At 37.7% G+C, this 21,451-nt stretch overlaps 2 protein-coding genes across 3 annotated transcripts in view; one reads left to right on the top strand and one right to left on the bottom strand.

The window, feature by feature from the left end:
• Positions 1 to 558: 558 nt before the first annotated feature.
• Positions 559 to 21,293, bottom strand: LOC137296202 (ras-like GTP-binding protein RHO). Of its 2 annotated transcripts, none has more exons than XM_067827938.1 (3): positions 20,492 to 20,636; positions 19,191 to 19,359; positions 559 to 3,012 (listed from the first exon to the last, which is right to left on the bottom strand). In XM_067827938.1, the coding sequence occupies exons 2-3, from the start codon at positions 19,344 to 19,346 to the stop codon at positions 2,590 to 2,592; spliced, it is 579 nt and encodes a 192-aa protein (XP_067684039.1). In that variant the 5' UTR covers positions 19,347 to 19,359; positions 20,492 to 20,636; the 3' UTR covers positions 559 to 2,589. The 2 variants fall into 2 exon arrangements, with proteins under 2 accessions (XP_067684039.1, XP_067684038.1); XM_067827937.1 differs by lacking the exon at positions 559 to 3,012 and adding an exon at positions 7,612 to 9,203 and having other exon boundaries at positions 20,492 to 21,293.
• Positions 20,607 to 21,451, top strand: part of LOC137296190 (ankyrin-1-like) — a 12,574-nt gene continuing 11,729 nt past the window's right edge. The window contains exon 1 of the mRNA XM_067827909.1: positions 20,607 to 20,770. The gene's annotated coding sequence lies outside the window, so the exon portion shown is untranslated. The remainder of the gene's footprint in view (positions 20,771 to 21,451) is intronic.

Raw genomic sequence — 21,451 nt, 5'->3', positions numbered from 1 at the left:
TCGGAACGTAGTTATTTATGGATTTATAAGCCCAAACCAAACGTAAAGTAAACCCTACGTGCGTTTTCAAAATAATATACAGAAAACAAGAATACATGTACATATACTCTAGGTGAGGTGAAAAGGGGGTTTAGTTCGTTCTGAAGAATTTATTGCCGATAAGACGATGTAAATGTGTGTGTATGAGTGGCTGCTTGTACCAGCCCAGACTTAAGCTAGTCTTGAAGTGCTAGGTCACTGAGATACCCCACTCAGACACGCTATACTTATGTCTTGTGGTATGGAACCCACGACCTTCCGCTCTCGGAGCGGACGTTCCAACCACTACACCACGGATGCGTTTCATTCAACACAAACATGTGAGACAATCATCCGAATTGTGACGTCTGAGAACACATGAGCTGACCATGGACATTCATCAGATGTTTTCCGAAAAGACGCACCCATTTGATAGCTAGAATCGTTGGATTCAGATTTTGTAACCCAATCACTGGACCAATACCATGCACATAGAATATGCATTAAGCGATATGGCTGATTAAACAACAAACACAAAACTGGAAACGTACTTAAATTACTTTATTATTACAATACAAAGGTGGAAGAACGGGTAGACGTGTATGAAGAGGTGTCGCAGACAGCAGAAAGGGTATCAGTACAGGAGCCCACGCCCATGAGAAAAGCAAACGCACGGTGGTTACAGAGACTGTCCAACGATCACGCCTACATAATATTTACAAACACATTCCAAACCAAACGCATCGAGATGTTTACAAACTTTGGATTACTCCAAACGGTTAACTCAGTAAAATAGGATACATTTTGTCCTGTTTCGTTTGAAATGTTTAAACTGGTTACACCACAAGCAGAGACATACAAACATTATAGCAAGTTACAAAATTAAAACGAGACCCAAAATATGTGAGGATATTCCGAAAAATGGGGGGGAAAATCCTCGAGTCTCAGATATGCTCTCGTGTATGAGATAACAAGACGGTCCTGTTCGTACACTGGACAAAAAGAAAAAAGAAATTACAAGGTTCCTGGAGAGTCACAAACATGGTTGATACATGCAGAAGAGCTAAGCGCACAACTTTACAACCTAGCGTTTCGGACAGTCCATCTAATGCCAAAATACACGGACATATCTAGAACCAAAACGATAAACGATGAGTACAGTTCCATGATGAACAGAAATAAAAGCTAACATTCTTATTGCTTACGAAAGTGTTGAAATAGAATATCCCGACTATGTGACCACTATCCTTCCAGGGCAGGTTTATTCGCACACAAAACATGTCAGCAATTTTGTGCCATCCACGAAGCGTTCGAAGCACTACGAAATTCATAAGCCTGTGATAAAGTATGCACCATATAGTTATGGTAGCGCGTAACGGTACGAAGGCTTTGAGAACAGGGACCCTGCTTTCAGTGTGACCAGGAAATGTTCAACAAACAATGCATGAGGCATACCTCGGGCGCTCTTAAATTGACCACTTGCACTTTTCCGACAGATACACCACCAACAATAAAACAATGTTCTAACCGACGTAAACAGTACATAGAAAAATGGACATAGCTGCTATGGACAAAATGTCGCCCAATTCCCGTCATATGTTCCATTTTGTGTCTTTGGGGCGAAAGGCCGTATTTATATGTTTTATATCAGCGAAGTCCTTACATCTAAAAACTGAAACGTAAAATCTCCAAATTATAAAAGACGTGTTACAATTTCCTGTCAAAACTACTACTAAAATTTGTTAGGAAGAGTTTAAACTATTCTGTAAACGCATACAATGTAGGTCTAAAAGTGTGCATGATTCGTGGAAAACATGAGGCTTTAGCGAAGTCCTACATCGCTTCGCACAGCGACTTGTTTCAAACCCTTGTGCACAGAAATTCCGTGGGGTCAAAGTGCGTGTTTTAGAGACAGCTAACAGCTAAAACGCACACACACACACAATACAAAGCTTTCCTCAACCTTTCATATTTACAATGAACTTGAGTACTTCCGCGTAACGCCCACTTTACAATGAAGTCTTTATCAAGAAGCAGGCTTATGTTTCCTGGTGCGTGTACAACAGATCCAGGACGTACGTTGCCACGACTTAAAGCAAGTTGTACATTTCATCATGCTATAATACGTTTCCAATCATAATCAGAATATAGTTTGGGGTTATACCTGTTCTCGCTATACAAACATGAAAGTTATAGTGTACCTTGCCTCAGTGGAATGATGTCCCAACATGGAACAGTACATGCTCCAAAGTGACTAGTTTCTTGTCCTTAAGTGAAGATTAATCCAAACTGAGAAACCATAAAGTTAAAGGGCACTTTAGCTAAATATACTGGTGTGATTAAGGCGTTTAGCTTATTGGAAGAGTTGCAGGCAAAGACTGACCATGATTTTGGTGCTGCAGGCGATCTACATGTCTATGACGTCAGTGATCACGTGTGGGTTGGAACGATGAGTACCTTTAGATAACCATTTGGATCGTCATTTACAGATCATAAATACACGACGATCAATGAAGCACCAAGAATGTAGAAATGGCAAAGAAGTGTGTCCAGTAAACAAAGTAGTCCCTTTCACAACAATATACACCCGCCCTTCTTCTTCTTCCGAACCTGCAAGGCAGCTCTTGTGGCTGTTTCAAATACTTCCCTCACTCCCTCCTTGGTTTTGGCAGAGCACTCGAGGTAGGCGTAAGCACTGATCTTCTCGGCCTGGGCTCGTCCTTCTTCTGGTCTCACTGGTTCCTGCTTCATTTTCATCAGCTCTCGTTTGGTGTTTTCGTCGTTGCGCAGATCTTTTTTGTTCCCGACAAGGATGATGGGGACATTGGGGCAAAAATGGCGGACTTCCGGTGTCCACTTCTCTGGAATATTCTCTAAACTGTCGGGGCTGTCGATGGAGAAACACATAAGGATGACATCTGTGTCTGGGTAAGACAAAGGCCTTAGTCTGTCGTAGTCCTCCTGTCCAGCTGTATCCCACAACGCCAGCTCAACCTGAGAGAAGTGGGAAAAAAGAAAAACATGTTACAAAGAACAAACAACCCGAACGTTAAACACAATTATCACGGCTAACGTTCAACATGTGAAACGGACATATCTTAGAGTAAAAGTCACTGCCAGTCATTTACTACGCTATTCGTTGATAGATACTCAACGTTTGAATTATGACGAAGGGATGACAACGCTTGGAGGAGCAAGTGTGAGAGTGACGATCTCTTGGTTGATCCTGGCATACCATCAAGGGCCTTGTTTTGGTTGTGTTTTTTTTCGTTTTTTTTTTTGTTTGTTTTATTTTTAGTGTTATCTCGCAGGTACATATTCAGAGTACAGTCAGAGCGCAATACGATCGCTCAGTTAAACTTGGTCTGGAAACTGATGGGGAACTGGGGTAACATAACTTTATTAAATATAAAAAAAAGACTGGTTGCCTTATATGTATATCATTAATATTACAAGTCACAGTGACTTACAATAATTTAACATATTAAAAGTGATTGTATTGGTCCTACTGAGAGACATTTGGAGTCCGTTCACAAAGCGATCGGGGAGCTGTGGTAGAACTCCGATAGACAAACACCAACGACAGCCGTAGCGTAACTCTGATGATAATGATAAGCTGCCCTACTGATAGAATGCTTAACAGTTGTTTTGTGCCGCTTACATTACCACGAATCACAGCCGACGTTCTGTGCATCCACGAAATCTGTGAGGGAGCTCTGATCATACAGACACGTTAGAAGCAATATGTTCATGTTTCTCTTTTGAGCCGCGGTCTGAGGAAACTCTCACTTCCTAAGAAGTGGAGATAAGGTTTGTTGAACGTCTAAGTTCCTCTTGGGTTCAGAGGCTTTCAGAAGCACTTGGAAGATTGGTAACGGTGGTATTTGTGCAAGGTCATCCAAGACATATTCATTTGTTCAGCTTGTACAAATGCATCCTTTACCTGTTGAAACATCATAATCATTTACCTGTCAAACGCTGGTACCTGTGCCCATACTGTTGAATCACGGATGGGAGTCAACTCAAAGTACTAGAATTTGTACTTCACTAACAACGTGTAATACAACACGCTTTAAAATAACACATATTTACAAATGCTTTCAAAGCATTCCACGCCCCCTTTTTATCAAACTGTTCACATAACTTAAACACTCACTTCGACACTGCATGAAAGTTTGTAATTTGTTACAGGAATGTATTCCTCTTTTCAGGAGCCCACCCCATTATGTTATATGCTATTTCACTGATTCGTATCAGGGATTGTAATGATTGTTTTCAAACAGTCAAAACTGCACCAGCCAAGAGAGAAGCTCCAGCCATGGCTGGAAATGGATTTGATGAAAAAACGAAGAGAATATCTGAGTGGGGAACAATGATTTATGGGTATATTGTGGCGTCAGTAAGCACAAAGGTTTCCTTGAGGTAACGAAAGCAGCTGATAATTATCATCACTTAATACCCATTGACCATCCAACAAAAAGGGGAGAGCTAATTTAAATATAAACATATACTGTTTGTTACATATTACTGACCAAACATTTTAATGTTCTCTTTATTGTTTTGTTTTTCTACTTCAGTAAGGTTTCGTCCACATCAGGCATTGTATCATGCTCAGGTGCCGATACTTTTGATCTTACCCATGGTCTAACAGTAACACCAAGGGACGATCCCAAGACTATTGGTCTACAGCTCCAACGCACAGTAAGCGGACAGTTTGAAAGTTCAGGAAACGTTGCACCTTCATCTGTATTTGACAACGGAGTCAACCCATCTTACACGGCAGCTTGCGAAAGAGTTGTGTCTCAGATTGTCTCATCCCATTCCAGTCTATTACTTTCAACTTTGTCCATTATTTGTGACAATGTAGTGCCGTCTATGGTGTCATCCCAATGGCGACGGTGTGACACAGAAAGGTTTTGAATTCAAACCTCCAGCCCAGACTTTGAAAACAAGCAATGGGGGAGTGGTACAAAGCAGTTATGCTATCCAATCACTCTGGGTTTGTCCAGACAGACGATGGGCGAGCCGGCGTTGGCCAACAGCTGAAAGAGTCTCTGGCAGCGCACTCCATACATTCAGCTGTCAATCAACGCCGGCCCGCTCATCGTCTATCCGAAGTAACCAGTCGTTTTTAGATCGCGAAACTGAACTACTTTATCATGCAATTTGTTTGCACTGTTGTGTTGCAAGACCTGCACAATATACCACTTACACTATTCCTAAAATACTTTCAAAGGCAGAAAAGAGTAAGCAAGAAATTAAAGTAACAGCTTGTTTCCGAAAGCCATTTCTGACCTTATTCATATCAATTACAACTATCACTTACATTTGTTAGTTATTTTTGACAAACTTACTACAAAAACACTTACTAGCAATAGGGCATGATGTGCAGACCCTAAGTAAGTTAAGTGTATTTTATGCGAATACATACCAACCAGCATAACCCAAAGAAGTTGCTACAAACTAACCTTGTAAGTTGGATTTTTTAAATCCAGCCTGCAACACTGAATACTCCTTTGGCCTTCCCAGATCATACACCTAATATGTGACCCAATTTGTATTTACTAGGCTTCTGCTGCCATCAGTACATCAGTACACAATGTACAAAATGAGTATCTTGCATGTTAAAACCACACTTGCAAGCTTCACGTACATTTCCTTTAAAATATTTTCAGGAAACATTTTTCATCAGTTTATAGAAAAATCTGCTACATCCAAAAACACAAACATATTGAATACATCAACCCCTTTTCAAAAGAAAAAACTTACCATGTAAATCATTACACACTTAATACTGAGATGATGCAATTTGGGCCTTCATGCAAAATGCTATTGCCCAGCAGTGAGTTAAAGCAACACACTGAAGTCTTGAAGTGATGTCATGGTTTACTCCCCAAATCAGTAACTCAGGGGACTCTGAATTTTCTTAGTACAATTTAACAAATCAAAACGTAACTCGTACAAAAACTGGTTGAAACAAGTGATAGAAATTAACACTTGCTCCAAGGCCTAAATTTAGTCTGGACAAATAGTTTACAATTAGTCATAGACTACTTATTTAATAGGTTCAGAACTGCATCATCTTACCAAAAACCATTGTCTAAACCTTAAGGTTACGTTTACGATGATGGTATCCACTATGATTGGTTGAAAATTGGCATATGAAATGAATGATCATACACATTATGTCAGAAATATTTTCACAACCAACTTCACAAAAGACAGGGGATATTTTGACATGTCACAAATGGGTAAAAAAAAAATCCTCTTGTTCCTTTGCGGTTTGTGTGGACATTATTAATGTTTAAACTTACATCTTCATTAAAATACCTCCTTCAGTTCTAAATGTACTACTCAAATATGATAAACATAAATTACATTACACCTTTCAAACTGTGTGAGAGATGTAGCAACAGTAACGTTTTACAAGCTCATTCTTTGATATGCACAGGTCTCATCTATGACCTCAATGTCTTGAGAGTAAATGCTTCTGGTTGATTGGTGTTCAAAGAGTTATATTAAACATGGGTGGTTAGGTTTTTGACTGGGACAGTAGGAAAGAGCTTGGACTAGTCAGATTTAAAGTCTAATACCTAAAATAAAGTTAAATTGTATCACTGCAGAAACTAATTGTGTGTGTTTATCACACATAAATGTCACCTACTACTGTAGTACTTAAACTGCATAAAAAAATAATTGCTTGAATTTATCTGATATAACTTGGTGAAAGTGTCATCTCTCTTCCCAAGAGAGCAAATCAAGACATTTTTCTATCAAATATTATCTATTCTACAAAAGACATTTTCAATGTTCTGGACAAAGTAAGTTAGTGATATTGATAATTTTTATGACTGATATTTAAGCAGTGTATCAATGAATCTCTAACTACACTTGTCCAGTATACATTTCCTGTGTTCGTTCTAGACCATGCCATTGCTTTGTTCATGCACTTACATTGAACATGTAGCACTGTCCATGTACAGGCAGTCGGGTTTGAGCATCCATAAATGTAAATCTGAATTGCTAGCAACTTTGTAGGTCTTGGAATTAACAGAATTATACAAAAGTGAACTCATACTAACAGTCTGAAGTATATGGACAAGTCACAGAATTTGACATGATCATAATACTTTGTGATCAAATTTTTGGAAAAGCTGGAATGAACACTGCTACAGCCTTCTCCCTTTAGAGAAACTCTGATATCATCTGGTATCATGTCTTAGTTCCACAGTAGCCTCTTCAAGATACTGTTCCAGTAAATTATACATTCACACTGAACACACTAATTCTGTATCCTGTGTGGCAGTCAAAAACAAAAAGGGAAGGCAAAATTCTCCAATCAAGTAATGTATTTATTATAGACAAAAAAATGTTAAGGTTATAAGATCAGTTGTAAAATGGCACTCATTTCATTTTGTCTTCAATATGTCTAATTTCTGAAGATTTCAAGCTGTAGGGCTAGCCTGCTTCATTGCAGAACAGTACTCTCTACCACCAAGAACAACGCTGAGGAAACCCAGCCCTGATCAGAGAAGATGCATCTACCTACTGGTTATGAATTGCATAAATGCATGAACGAATAAACTCCCGAGACAATATGAAAAGGATTTATTCACAGTCATGATCTAGATAATAAAGTAGTATTAAACATAGCTTATAGACAAAAGACATACACAACTACATGTACAAAGAACCAGGCAAAATGATGAGCTAGCAAGAATATGAGAATACAAGATTAGGCGATTCATGACCAATACACAGTTTTATCTGATTTTTCTTGCACCTTGCAGTAAGTTGCACATTAGGACACATAGCTGATAACAACCTTGGCATTTGCCACTATTCTCACACCATCTGCCTGCCTCTTGAGACCAAATTCAAGGTACAGTTCACAAACTGTTTTCCGAATGTCAGCTCTTAAGTCAAAGACAAGATTACTCCAGTAAGCATCATATGTACTACAAGGCAAATAAATGTGGAAAAATACTTTGTTAAAATACTACCTCAGTTTCTAAGGCCGAGTAATTGTGATCATATCCAGTGGACAGGGGGGTGAGAACACGGAACATACAACCGTTTACATACTTTCCTTGATGAATCATATACACCATCAGTCTGTAATTAGAAACACAAACTCATGCACTTGCGTTTGCTTTTTTGATTCACACATTCTGGAGGCAGGGAGGGGGACAAGGTGGGGGAATGAAAGGTATAATGGAATTTAAATGCAGCCACAGGCAAAGTAAAGAGACCGACAGCAAATGCATCCATACATCACTGGGCCTTGACAAGTAACATAATACTCGCTCTCCAAGTCAGTGTGTTGTTAGGCAGATCCATACTCATCAAGCAAATAAGGGAAGAGATCCCCAAAGATAATCTCTATCTGTCCTGCTGGGAAGCTGGTGACATTCAATACAATGATAATGTACACCTGAACAACCAACACTGGCACAGTAGCTTGCGGCAGTTGTCAGCCCCAGGATATGGCAAGGCTGAGCCTATGCTGCCTGGAAATTAAACCTCCTGTCTTAGCAGTGAAGAAATCAGCTGAGCGGTTGTGATTACATAGGACTGTCACTTTGCCATCTGCCTCCAGTTCACATGGACAGTTGTGTAAGGTTGGCCACTGAATATCCGCTGAGCCTGGCTCTACACTGGAAAGAAAGAATTGCGCATACATGTGTGATGTCCAGCTAATGTTGGTTCCTCCTCCCTGGCAGACGTGCCTTTCCCATGCAGGTTGTTGCAGTTCCACAGGTCTAAAGCAAGGTGCACTTGCCCTTCCTCTTCTTCTTTACTTGCAAGGCAGCTCTTGTGGCTGTTTCAAAGACTCCCCTAACCCCTTCCTTGGTCTTGGCAGAGCACTCAAGGTAGGCAAAAGCACCTATCTTCTCTGCCATTGCACGGCCTTCTTCTGCTTTAACTGGTTCTTGTTTCATCTTGGACAGTTCTTTCTTAGTGTTATCATCATTCCTGAGATCCTTTTTGTTGCCTACTAATATGATAGGTACATTAGGACAGAAATGCTTCACTTCCGGTGTCCACTTCTCTGGAATATTCTCTAAACTGTCGGGGCTGTCGATGGAGAAACACATAAGGATGACATCTGTATCTGGGTAAGACAAAGGCCTTAGTCTGTCATAGTCCTCCTGTCCAGCTGTATCCCACAATGCCAGCTCAACCTGAAACACAAAAAGATTATCATGGAAAAAGGAGAAAATAGTATTACCCTTTGGTGTAAATTCACTAATGACTCATAATACTGATTCGTGATGATTAGCTATTTTATTTACATTCACATAGACATGATTTTTCAATTACTTGTCTTGTGTATATTAATCATTTTATTATTTCTTACTGAACTAAGTGTACATGAATACAGCAACATTTTTATGGAAGCGGTTAACAGATCAAGGAAGGAACAGTATCTGGTACAGGTTTTCTCCATGCCGTGCACTTTGGAAGATGTTGATGCAGTTATAAAGTATAGAATAAGGACTCTGCCTTAAAAAGTGACTCGCAAACATACAGAAGAGCGTGTCAGATTTGCTACAAGATATAATCCCATACATAACATACATTGTTAGTATCAGAGTTTGGATGTTTCAACCCAATATAGACCAGAGTGATTCAAACCATTTCCACCTACTGCCATTTATATTATGTTTGACTAAATGAAAAAGGTAAAATTCTACCAAACAAACAAAAAATATCTCATAACTTGCACAAATAAATAATGGGAGAGACTGCTGAGATATTTGCTCATGAAGAAAACACCATAAATGGGACAAGAGCATAATCTCAAGTTTGTGGGGATGATAATTTGTTTTAAAGTTGGCTCAACACTGAAACCAGTGACCAAACATTTACTCAGAATCAGAAATTAATCATTAGAAAGATATGACAATATAGTAGTTAATTCTGCCAAGCTGTCTCGAATGCATTTTCTATGAAGGCATGGCTAGACAACTATGGACTTCCTTGATGACAAACTTTCATAAACCTGGTTACTAAACAAGATGATATATGGCACTGAGCTAGGAACCTTTCTACATAAATTCTTTTAGATACACTTTTGTAAACTACAATATCTTATCAATATCAAGGCTTTTTAATGTAGAGAACAGCAAAACACAAAATACAATACCGTATGACTTCAAAATTCAATTTGAAGAAATCTTAAGCAAACAACCAGAAACAGAACTGGTGTTGCAGACTGCACTACTAGCCTCATCTTCAAACCAATCCTGTTCATTCACATCACTTCATACTAAAATGGTCCGTGTGTTAACACAAGAAGAAATTCATCTGAAGATGTTAAAAGTCCAGACTAGTAAAACCATGTGTGTTGAGTATATGGCTTTATGTTGCATTCAAACGTGTTCCAGCAATATCATGACTGGTGACAAGAAATGAGCTTCACACATTGTGACATGTTATGTTTGGAATTACTCTTACTCAGCTAAGCACAAATTATAGTATTTATTCTCACTTAGTACTCAGTCCCTTACCACATTAGAACCGACACTCTCCATGTTGAACACCAGTATAAGTAAACTTATCATCAGTACTTTTCGTTACTCCACTACCGAAACCAAAAGTTTACTTAGACTGTGTTGAACACTTAATCGCCAGCACCAGTGAGCAGCCTTGAAAGCCACTCCACCACCACAGTTTCCATATAGTCAGAAAATGGTAGTAAAAACACTGACACTGTGTACCCATCTGACAGGTTTAAGTAAGTGAGTGTGTTTAGTTTTACGCCACACTCAGCAATATCTTAGCTTTACGGCAGCGGCCCATAAATAATCTTGCCTGGACAAGACAATCCAGTGAACAACAGCATGAGCATCAAGCTGCGCAAATGGGAACTGATGACGTGTCGATCAAGTCAGCGAGTCTGATCTACAAATCCCGTTAGTCGCCTCTTACGACAAGCATAGTCATCTTTTATGGCAAGCATTGGCTGCTGAAGACCTATTCTATCCAACATCTGCACAGGTCTGTGACAGGATTAAAATGACATAGCTCCTCTGACATTCATGGGTTCACATGCGCACTACCAATGTGTGGAATTGAAACAAGGCTTTCAGTATAACAAGACTTTCAAACCATTAAACTACCTCAAGGCCCACATGCATTGAACACAAACCTTTAAGTACCACCTGTTCACCTAACTCATTTCTGTAATTTCTGTAACTAAGTAAAGATATTTCCTATTGTGTTCAAAACTGCACATTGATCACGATATAGCATTCACTTTATACCAGCATGTGAACTTCTTACAAGAAATCAGCACCTGCTCCTGACTCCAAAATACATCATTAATGATCATTTGGGGAGTGTACATTGGGACTCGAGTATCTCAAGATACAGTTTTGATGTAACTCTTAAATATAGTTCACATTTAGCATGAAATTTCACAATTGCACTTCTACACCAACAAACACTCATCAACCTACACAATCATCAGTTTTAAGATTTTCCTAACCAGAATATTGCAGATATGAATAACATGATGCAACTTGTTACTATAAAGTAAAGCCTATTAAATCATGTACAAAAATTCCTGGAGAAATATTCAGCAATTGCTTTTTAGTTAGCGAAATGAGTTTTCTAAGAAATATACATGTTTTTCAGGCCGTGGCAACTTCAATGATATCGTCCATCATCAAGAGTTTCAAACACTTAAGCAGAAGTTCCAAAATTTGTCGTGAATTATGAGAAAATGTGACCGATTGCTTGGTAGACTAATCTTCCACTATTTCAATTAATCAGAACACGACTATTACACATCCCAATTTAAAGTAACTTCAACATCACAGGCCAGCAAACCTACAACATCAACACCGCCCCTGATACTGCAGGCCAGTTTTCAGTCAGACCAGTCACATCAATATATATGAATTTGGAACCTATCTTGCACGATTCATTCATTAAATCTACCACTTTTCACACTGTTTCATTTCAGTTTACAATATTTTATCAAAGATTTAACGTAAGAAACTTCCTTCTGCGTTATTACTGAAAACGCAATTCTGGACAGGTACTTCAGCAAACAGGTCCATATCTAACTTATCGAAGAGCATAACAATGTTTCTGGATATTCTTTAAATAAATCAAATATACTGAACAAAATCTTAAAAGTTACTCAAAGTTGTCAACTTCCTCTTTCCATCTTTTCGTGAGACCGTAATGTCAGTCAAGTGACAGACATCTGACGTCCCTGATCTTCACATTTGGACATAAATACATGAGAATAAACGTGCATGAGAATTTTTGGTAACAGGCCCCAGCCCATCAATTTCCATCATAATGTTCCATATTTAACATATAGTTGGCGATTTCTAACTTCAAAAGTTCAGAAAACAATCCTATCACAAACTTTCATCTAAATGTTATTCATGATGATTACATCCACTGCTGATATACACAAACATTACTACAGATTACACTGAAAGTGTCATTAGAAACAATTTTTAAACAATAAAATCACTTGTTGAAAAGGCAAAATTTTGATACTTGCATGGCAGCTGTAGCATTATTGATGTTCAGAGCTTTCAACCAACACCAAATGTGTGCTATTTATATGAAATCATTTATATGACGATCTAAGCAGATAACCTCTATTACTAACCAGCTAAAGTGATGACCATACTTAATTTAGTTGTATCTGTACTTTTCTTCCGTCTGGAAAAATATCTACATTTACTGACTTTAGACAGACATATCAAATGATGCATGAAGAGTAGTACAGTGCGTAAGAGTCAAAATCTCCCAAATGAATTGCATTTCAATTCAAAATCAAATAATTGTCGACAACTCAAACTAACGCCAAAGCAAATAGAACGAACACCAACTCTGCAGAATTTTGCTATAATTTTTGTCAACAAAATATAAAAGTTGTTTAACACACCATTATTACTATCATTCGATACTGCAAGATTTGACAAGGCTGTAGCAACAGCTCAGGTCACGGCCAGGTAAGCGAGAGGCACAGGTAAATTTGTCACATGATGGATTCTCCTACTGATTGAGCAATTGGTTCACCTCACAGCTTTAATTTACAAGGTCTACGACTGCAAGACTGAAACTCAATGGGGCAGACCATTTTATGCACTTCATAAATTTCTGAAATGTACATCTTATGCTGTTGGAATTCTAGAGCAGCAATTGAAAACATTATTAAAACAACGAGAAACTATCTTCAAGCACAAGTGCCCAGGAAGGGTGTGTATCAAAATCCACGAAAATTGAAAAACTTGATTTTTTTAAATTTAAAAACAAACTGCCAAGAACACAATCCAAAAGTTCATATAGCAAGAATAGACACTTATCACGCATGTTGCAAATAAAAATGGTACTTCAACATTCCCTTTTCATATCTAAGCACCAACTTTGGAAATTGCTTCATATGTTCGGATTTCTGTACACCAAAGCTAGCTGGGAAGTGAGACATGTTGTGAAAGATCAGGGCAATATTTCTCGAACATTCGTAGCCGTAAGAATTCTTAACTTTGATCATAGTCAATATGTTAGGAATGGGCTTAAGAAGTTCGCAGGGCTACAAACGTTTCGAGAATAGCTAGCCAGACATTGTGCAAGTAAGAAATAATCATTCACGCATCATAGGGCAAAAGAGGGCAGAGGGGTCTGAGATGGTTTATCTTGATGAGACTTGGGTGAATTCAAGCCACACTGCAACCTTCAAGTTTCTATCTTCCACAATACGAGAGAAATGCTTTCTGGAAGCACCCATACCAAAAAGGGTCAATATGTATATATGGGTCAAAGTCGACTGCCTAAAAAAACAGTGTGAAACAATGCCCATGCCAGCAACTATTGACTAACGTCAACTGCAAGTCAAGGTCCTCAGTTAAAAGTCCCTCCCTAGAAAAAGACTAAAATGTGGATGCATAATTAATGCTTCAGAGATTTCACAGATTTTAGATCAAGGCTCGCAAAAACCTTGAACCATCCGAGTTAACTTAACCTTTGAACGACATGTTGACAAAACAGGTGGGACACCTGAGCTAGCGCTTCAGACATGCAAGGTTGCTGTTAACAGTAATTCTGAAGATTAGTTTCCCATGGAAAATTTGAATATTCTCAAGACATCATGAACACACCAAAACAGAAATCAAACTGTATTACTTTCAATTACACAATCATTGTTCTTCCAGAAACCATACCAAAAGGGCAACTTATGGAAAAAAAAAAGTAGACATTTGCATGACAACCACCAACCCCTAATGTAAGAACAACAGAACTATAGATGGCTATTTAACCTCATTCAACATTGTAGACTGGGAAAATGGCCAAGATGTCACCAGTCCCCAGACACTGTGGGCCAGAAAACCAGGAGAAGTTGCATCAAAATGATATATTATCTCAGGTACCTAACTAACATATTCATTTATCAAGTCTATTATGCCTGAAAACATTATATTTCAAATGGCCATTTATTGACAGGATTATAATTGACAGGATTATAATTATATACTATTTTTCACTGTGTAGCTTCAGGAACGGGTCCACATCAGTTTTTGATAAGCAAATTACAGTCTGTTTGCAGTAAAAATGTATCGATGAATTTCAATTTAACTAAGTAAATTAAAGAAAGTGAAATTAAGATTGTGAATCATCTTACCTTAACATATATTTTAAATCTCAGAATTTTAACCAACTTAAAATTGCTGGTATTGGTTTGTATTGGACAGGGGTAAGCACAGTAGCTGGAAATAAGTAACTCTCAGATTAATAAACAGTAGGATTAGACCTTTCAAATGGTGTATGATATGTAGTAGTAATAACGATTTCTGAGCTATTTTTCTTGATAAACATAGGCTTCATCTATGACCTCAGTCTCTGGGAACTACATGTTATGGCAGTGTATACCTCTGGTTGACTGGTGTTGAAAGAATAACTCCAAAGTATATTCAACAAAAGAACTTGTGTAACTAATCATAACTTTAGCACATGAATCAGATGACAAGAGTCCAGTTACAGGAACTAGAGGTGATCCAAGTTGAAAAGGTACCCATCAAATAAATTGCCCACAAGGTAAATGCAAGGTTCCATGTAAGATGAATATTTGTGTATTAGTATCTCCAATTACCACTACCCTCTAAAAGTACACAGTCTGGATAAAAACAATGCAATGAAAATAAATATGTAAAACAAGACATAATTTTGTCTAGGGACAAGTATGCCCCTACTGCTGTAGGAAACATTCCCCACAATGAGCATGCTCTGGTGATTAATTTCTACTAATCAAGTTCAATATACATCTATGCAACTATGAGATGCACTCCTCTCAAGTTCCAATGAAATACATGAATAAGCTTAATCCCGCTGAGCAGTTTTTGTGGAGAAGAGGATAGACTTAATCCCCTATTTCACTATTACCAGAGAGAAACTCCGCAAAACTTATCTAAGTTCAAATGTTTATAAACATACCAAAAACAAAACATGTGATGCACACCTTTAGAGTCTCTCTAAAAGATATATGTAACGTAACCGAGTTTTCTGTAGTGTGTTTTGAGAAGTTGATAAAGTACTCTCCCTGTTGTATGGCACCGAACAGGATGAATAGAACTAAATTAAAACATTGGTAGATGTGACAAAATTAAGAAACTGGATTAAAAAGATATGAATGACAATGAAACGTACGTAGAAGCTAAATCAATTCTGTTATTGCTTTTGTGGAGAAGTGAATAGACTTCATCCCTTATAACACCAAGTTCAGAGCGAAATTCAACAAAATTTATGCAAGTTCAAAAGGCATTAACATTGGAAAAATAAGTAAAATAGAAAATCAAAATTTGAGATGTACACCTTCAGCGTCCCTATAAAAAGGCATGTGTAATCTAAATGAATTCCACACAGTAGTTTTTGAGGAAAAGTGGACAACATACACCCCTACTTCGCCTATCACACTATCATCACGGAAAAATTTTGAATGCAGTTTACATGAAACAAAAACAGGTTTAAGGAGTTTCTGTCTCATTTAATATCTGACAAGAAACTTATGGCAAAACATCATAAACTCAATGAAGCTTCAAGTCTGCAACGAAACATCCTGTATCTTTGCACTGTCCATTTACCATATTAAGTCAATTAGTAAACTATTGAAAGTTATACATTCTATTAATGCATCAATAGTTTTTCATTTTTATCATCAATCAACTGCTATCAAAGACTTAATAATTGTATCATTCAGGACAGTAGGGGTTACCAGGTCTGTGACAGTCTGTACATTGTACAACAGCTGTCATGAAGCCGTATGTCAGAGTTAACAATTGTCCAAAAGCATACTGTCCTGTTGACCTAATAAAATATCTTATGGAATAAATTTGGCCAAGGCTAAACGTAACAAGTGAAGTGTTGGGGTGGAGTGAGTTAAGACAAAGTCAATGAAATTGTGATCAGTTTTCAAAAGCCAAAACGCAATTCCATAACTTTAATATCTAGTGACAGAACGTATTGACACAGAAGAATTGTTATGTTTTTTTAAGCCGAGAATATTACTTGTTCCAATGTATCTACAAGGCAAAATGCAAAGCGTGAATAAAACGTGATTGACCTTACACAAAAAATAAAAAAAAAGATATGAAAAAGACATTAATGGCTATTCACTTAGGACCATAGATTAATTCAGCTTAAGCCTCACTCCACTGTAGCCATTGACTACACAAATTTCTGACAACATAAACCATGTTGTTTCGCTTAACATATTCAGGAAATGCATACCTGTGAAGATCTGGGTTAGAATTGATCTCCAGTAACCCATGCGTAAGGCGAATTAACAGGATCAGGTGGTCAGACTGGCTGACCTGGTCGACACATGCCACTGTATCACGATCTGACATGTGATGCTCATGCTATTGATTACTGGATTGTCTGGTTAAAACGTCATTATTTACACACCAAAGCCATATAGCTAAAATACTGCTGAGCGTAAACCTGAACTCATTGACAAAATGTAAGATATTGATAACTCACTTGTGACGTGACAAATTGTCTTGAAACACAAGTGCCCTTAAACTACTAGCATCACTCAAGCTGATTGCTTTTCCTGCCTTTGATGATGGCCAATACCAATTTTCTTCTATCATCACTTTTCTTCAAAGTGTGAACAGTAGCTGATTTCAAACACAAATGGAGACAACGCACATTGTAAAATAATGTGCAGAATTAAATTATATCACAATGTCACACATTTACACCATTAGTTTGATCTATACTATATTTATGCTATCTGTTGATGCAATAAAAGACTTTTATCCCTTTTAACCTACCTGAAAACAGTGATCGACACTTTTTGGTGAACAGCTTTTAAACAATGTTGCATTCAAACTTTTTAATTTAATTTAAGGCAACATTTAATTTAAGGCCCGCCAGGGGAGCAGATCATAATTAACATCAAAAACACCATGATTTCTGTGGGAAATTACCTTTTCTCAGAAAGAGAATCAAAATTTAGAATTGAACACTGGTGCCCAATGCAAACTTTGCTTCATATTCTTTCATTTGCAATCAGATTATCTAATCTTCACTTGCAAAGGCTTCCTTATCCAAACAAGGATAACACATGCGACGAGTTCATTAGCAGCAATATTGCCAAGTAATTTATTCCTAGTTATGTACTTCTTTCATTATGGGACAACAGTGATATAAACAACAGTCAACTAATCGATTGCCATCCTCCTTATAACAGCTTCTTGTACCTTGTACATATATTCATTTACTCAACGAACTAACGTCATCATTCAAGAAGGCAAAATGCAACTTCCACAATATCAATTAAGTTGTCAGACCTCGAAACATTTGTTCCGACACACCGATATCCTGAACATTCTGATGCACAACATTCGGTTACACATCTATTCAGCACTGATGATACAGTATGTAAGCATCAATGTGCTACTTGTCAAAATGCACAAGTGCCCCATGATGTAATTATTCCAAAAGACATTTCCTCCAAGCAAGCGTATTACTAGACAGGTCAACAAGTTCACATAATGATGAAGTACAGTACTAACTTACATATATAAAATTACCAATCACACCTTGATCAAAACAGGCCACTAAGCAAGCAGAAGTATACAAAGCACAGAGAGGTGTGTGCATGTAATCCGAGTCAATTAACATCAGGACAAGTCCCCTAGAAAACTTGATGTATGCCATTATTTAAATGTAAATCAAATGCATGCATTGAACAACCTGAATGTCATGCAAAGGTTAGGAAATAAAAATGGAAACAAGAAGCAAATGCCAAACCATACAAGTATTATAAAACTATTTTCAATGTCCATTCTTAACACTAATTGAATGCAACAAATTTGCAGGCAAACATAAGGAAGAAAGAAAGAAAAACATGCAAACATGAAAGTAAACTCACCCAAGAACTTAGGACCAGACAGAAGTAAAATCAAAGCTGCCTCATCATAAGACATGAAAGCTGCCAGCGTACTCAAACAAGACATGTCTTTTGTCCAAAAAAAAAATAAAATAAATCAACCAAGCTTTACATGAATTTGATAACAGGAAAGCACCAGCTAAGCAATAACTGGCGTAATCACTGCATTATTTCTTGAGTGACGGACACCCAGCGGGAAATTCACACCAACACAACCTGCTGTAGCAGCACACGACGCAGGCAGGGAGACACAGGGAGCACTAGTCCCTCCTCGATGCAGTGAGAATATCGCACATATACATTTTACGCCCCTTGGAACATTAGCTGTTACAAAATCATTCTGCAAGTTTAATATTTCTATGAAATGAACAAAATTACCAGATATTCATTATCACATGAGTGCAAATGTATCATATGCATTTAATTGTGATGATGAATCACATTGTTGAAACATCATCAATCAAATAGTAAAGTTTCCAAAGTGATGATGTACATAAAGATCAGATATCATCAGATTAAAATGACTGTGATCATAAATGAAATCAATGCTTTTTGTGTGTAGAAACTGTGCAAGGTCAACAGTGCAGCAAATATAATTTCAACAGAACACAGTTGAAAAAGCAGGTTTCTGCACTAGATCACTACTGTAATTTAGGGTACTTGTTCAGGTAAAAAGCACACTTAGGCATTGTAACAATTCATTTAACAATGCTATCCTACTCAAAATGAACAGTCAGCACAAACTTACCTGTTTTCCATCCACTTCAATATCTGCTACATAATTTTCAAAAACAGTTGGCACATAAACTTCAGGGAACTGATCTTTACTGAAGACGATGAGAAGACATGTTTTACCACAGGCACCATCCCCAACTATTACTAGCTTCTTTCTTATAGCAGCCATGGCTAGTTACTTCCTGAAAAGAAAAAAAAATTAACATGAGTACCGGTAATGCACCAGTAGTATTGTAGACATAAGCAACTTTTGCACATCTGGTAGAGCAAAAAGGTCGCTGTAAATACTTAACCATACAGTGGTTAATGGATGTGGCAGGTATAAATAAACACAGACACTGAATGCAAATGCATGGCATGCAACTGAGAATCCTTTCAAATAATAACCTTTCTTGCACAAAACTGGGCATCCAAACTCCAGATTCAATGCAAGCAGTATGCACATCACATTATGTACATCACTCTATATACCAAAATGTGCTGTGATATTTATAGATACGCTAAAGTTAGAACAGAAACGTTTCTAATAAAAGATATGAGTCACTATCGTCCACTGAAAGTACAAAATGCCTGTGTCCAATCATATGCTGAACAGAAGGGTGGGGTCCTAATGAGATGACAGTTTGCGACCTTACTGACTTTGCCAGATGATAAGCCACAGTATATGCCATATTGCCATAGTATTCACTAAATGAACGTAAAGCAAGAAACACGGTACATGAAGAAGTTAAGAAAGACAAGATTGGTTTGTTAACTATCGTGATCGTACGACACGAGGAAAGAGGTCGAACTGCTTTGTTTCCGTTGCTCGTGATCTGAATATTTTAGAATCAATATGCCTAAATCTCACGCGCAATATATAATCCCTAAGAAATCCTAAAATTCTAAATGATACACCGTATGGAATGATAAGTCGTGAGGCAAATGACCAAATAGACAAGAAAATGTTTCAGACTACCGGTCCTCCCTGGCTGATGATGTCATCAACATGGCGATTTGTTCAAACAGTCATGTATCGTTCAATTTGAGCGCCATTTTGTCAGTAGATAGAACAATCAGTACGAATTAACTTGCCCTAATGCATCAATAATACTATAAGGACCTTCCGTGAAACGTGCAAAACTTACTACATCCAGCAATTCTCCTGCAAATTAAGATAGAGGTACTAGGTTAGCCCAATGCAGTATTACCATAAATGGCGTTTGCTCATTATCCGCCGATAGCAAAATTTCAAGTCAAATAACTCTATTATTGGTAGATCGATACAATACAAAACATGTTTGAAGATAAGAAAACACATGCAATTCCAAATACCTGAGGAAAATCCCCGTTTTGGAGGTTATTTTGATGTGATATTGTCGTTTTCCCGATCGTGATACATCAACGGTCAACCACACCTCAATTGACGCTAGAGGGGGATAGTGCAATTGCTTCTGGAATTTGTTGTGACGTAGTTCCGGTACTATATGCTTTCACTTCCGGATCAGCTGTCGACCGTACAAGAAGTAAATAAAATACAAGCCTGTTTACATCAGTCATTACCGAGACAATATTAGGATATCCATGTGATCATGTCATCTTTTGGTATATAAGGTAAACACGTTTGATCAAGTTAAATTGTTAAGTTGCAACATATTTGGATATTAATTTGGTTTCACTCTGGCTCGTCTATCTTTAGACTTGACATGGGGTGTATTTCATGCCATTAGACAACACCGTGTGAACATGCCCACATAGTATTCCAGTGCGATTATAGAATATGTTTGCCACCTTATTTTGTGACCATTTCACCATGTTTACAAATAATCATTTCCTCTAATACTTAGATGTATTTGAGGGTTCTTGTGTTCTGTTAGTCACTTCACCTGTAAAACAACAAGGATGATTGATCTAATTAAAGGTCACATGCAACAAAAAAATCAAACATAATTATAACACAGTTATCACTTATTCATGATATGTAAAGTGCATTGCTGATTAAGAAAAATCAAATAGAATTATAAGTGTATAGTCGCAAATCAAAACTGCAGTATTTTGTACTTGGGTTTACTTCCCTTGAAACGAAGCAGCCACAATACTGAACCCAGTCAGAGCCGATAGGAGGGCACTCAAGTGTGACAAAGCTTTTTCATTGGCCACTGGCTTATTTGCTGATACGCTTAGCTGACTCTTTGTTTATGGCTTAGACACCCTATAGGTGTTAATTTCAAATTGCATGTGGTCAATGATTGAAGTTGTGCATTGCATATTGTCATTAGTAGGCAGGTAGGCAGG

Source organism: Haliotis asinina, chromosome 9, assembly GCF_037392515.1.
Source record: "Haliotis asinina isolate JCU_RB_2024 chromosome 9, JCU_Hal_asi_v2, whole genome shotgun sequence".
Taxonomy (NCBI): domain Eukaryota; kingdom Metazoa; phylum Mollusca; class Gastropoda; order Lepetellida; family Haliotidae; genus Haliotis; species Haliotis asinina.
This window is presented reverse-complemented; position numbering and strand designations above follow the sequence as displayed.

What these genes read in the sequence shown, in the direction of transcription:
- LOC137296202 (XM_067827937.1), bottom strand. Translation starts at nt 19,346, where the DNA reads ATGGCTGCTATAAGAAAGAAGCTAGTAATAGTTGGGGATGGTGCCTGT. An exon ending in TTGAAGTGGATGGAAAACAG is followed by an intron (nt 9,204 to 19,190) that starts GTAAGTTTGTGC and finishes TTTGTGTTTCAG; the next exon opens with GTTGAGCTGGCATTGTGGGA.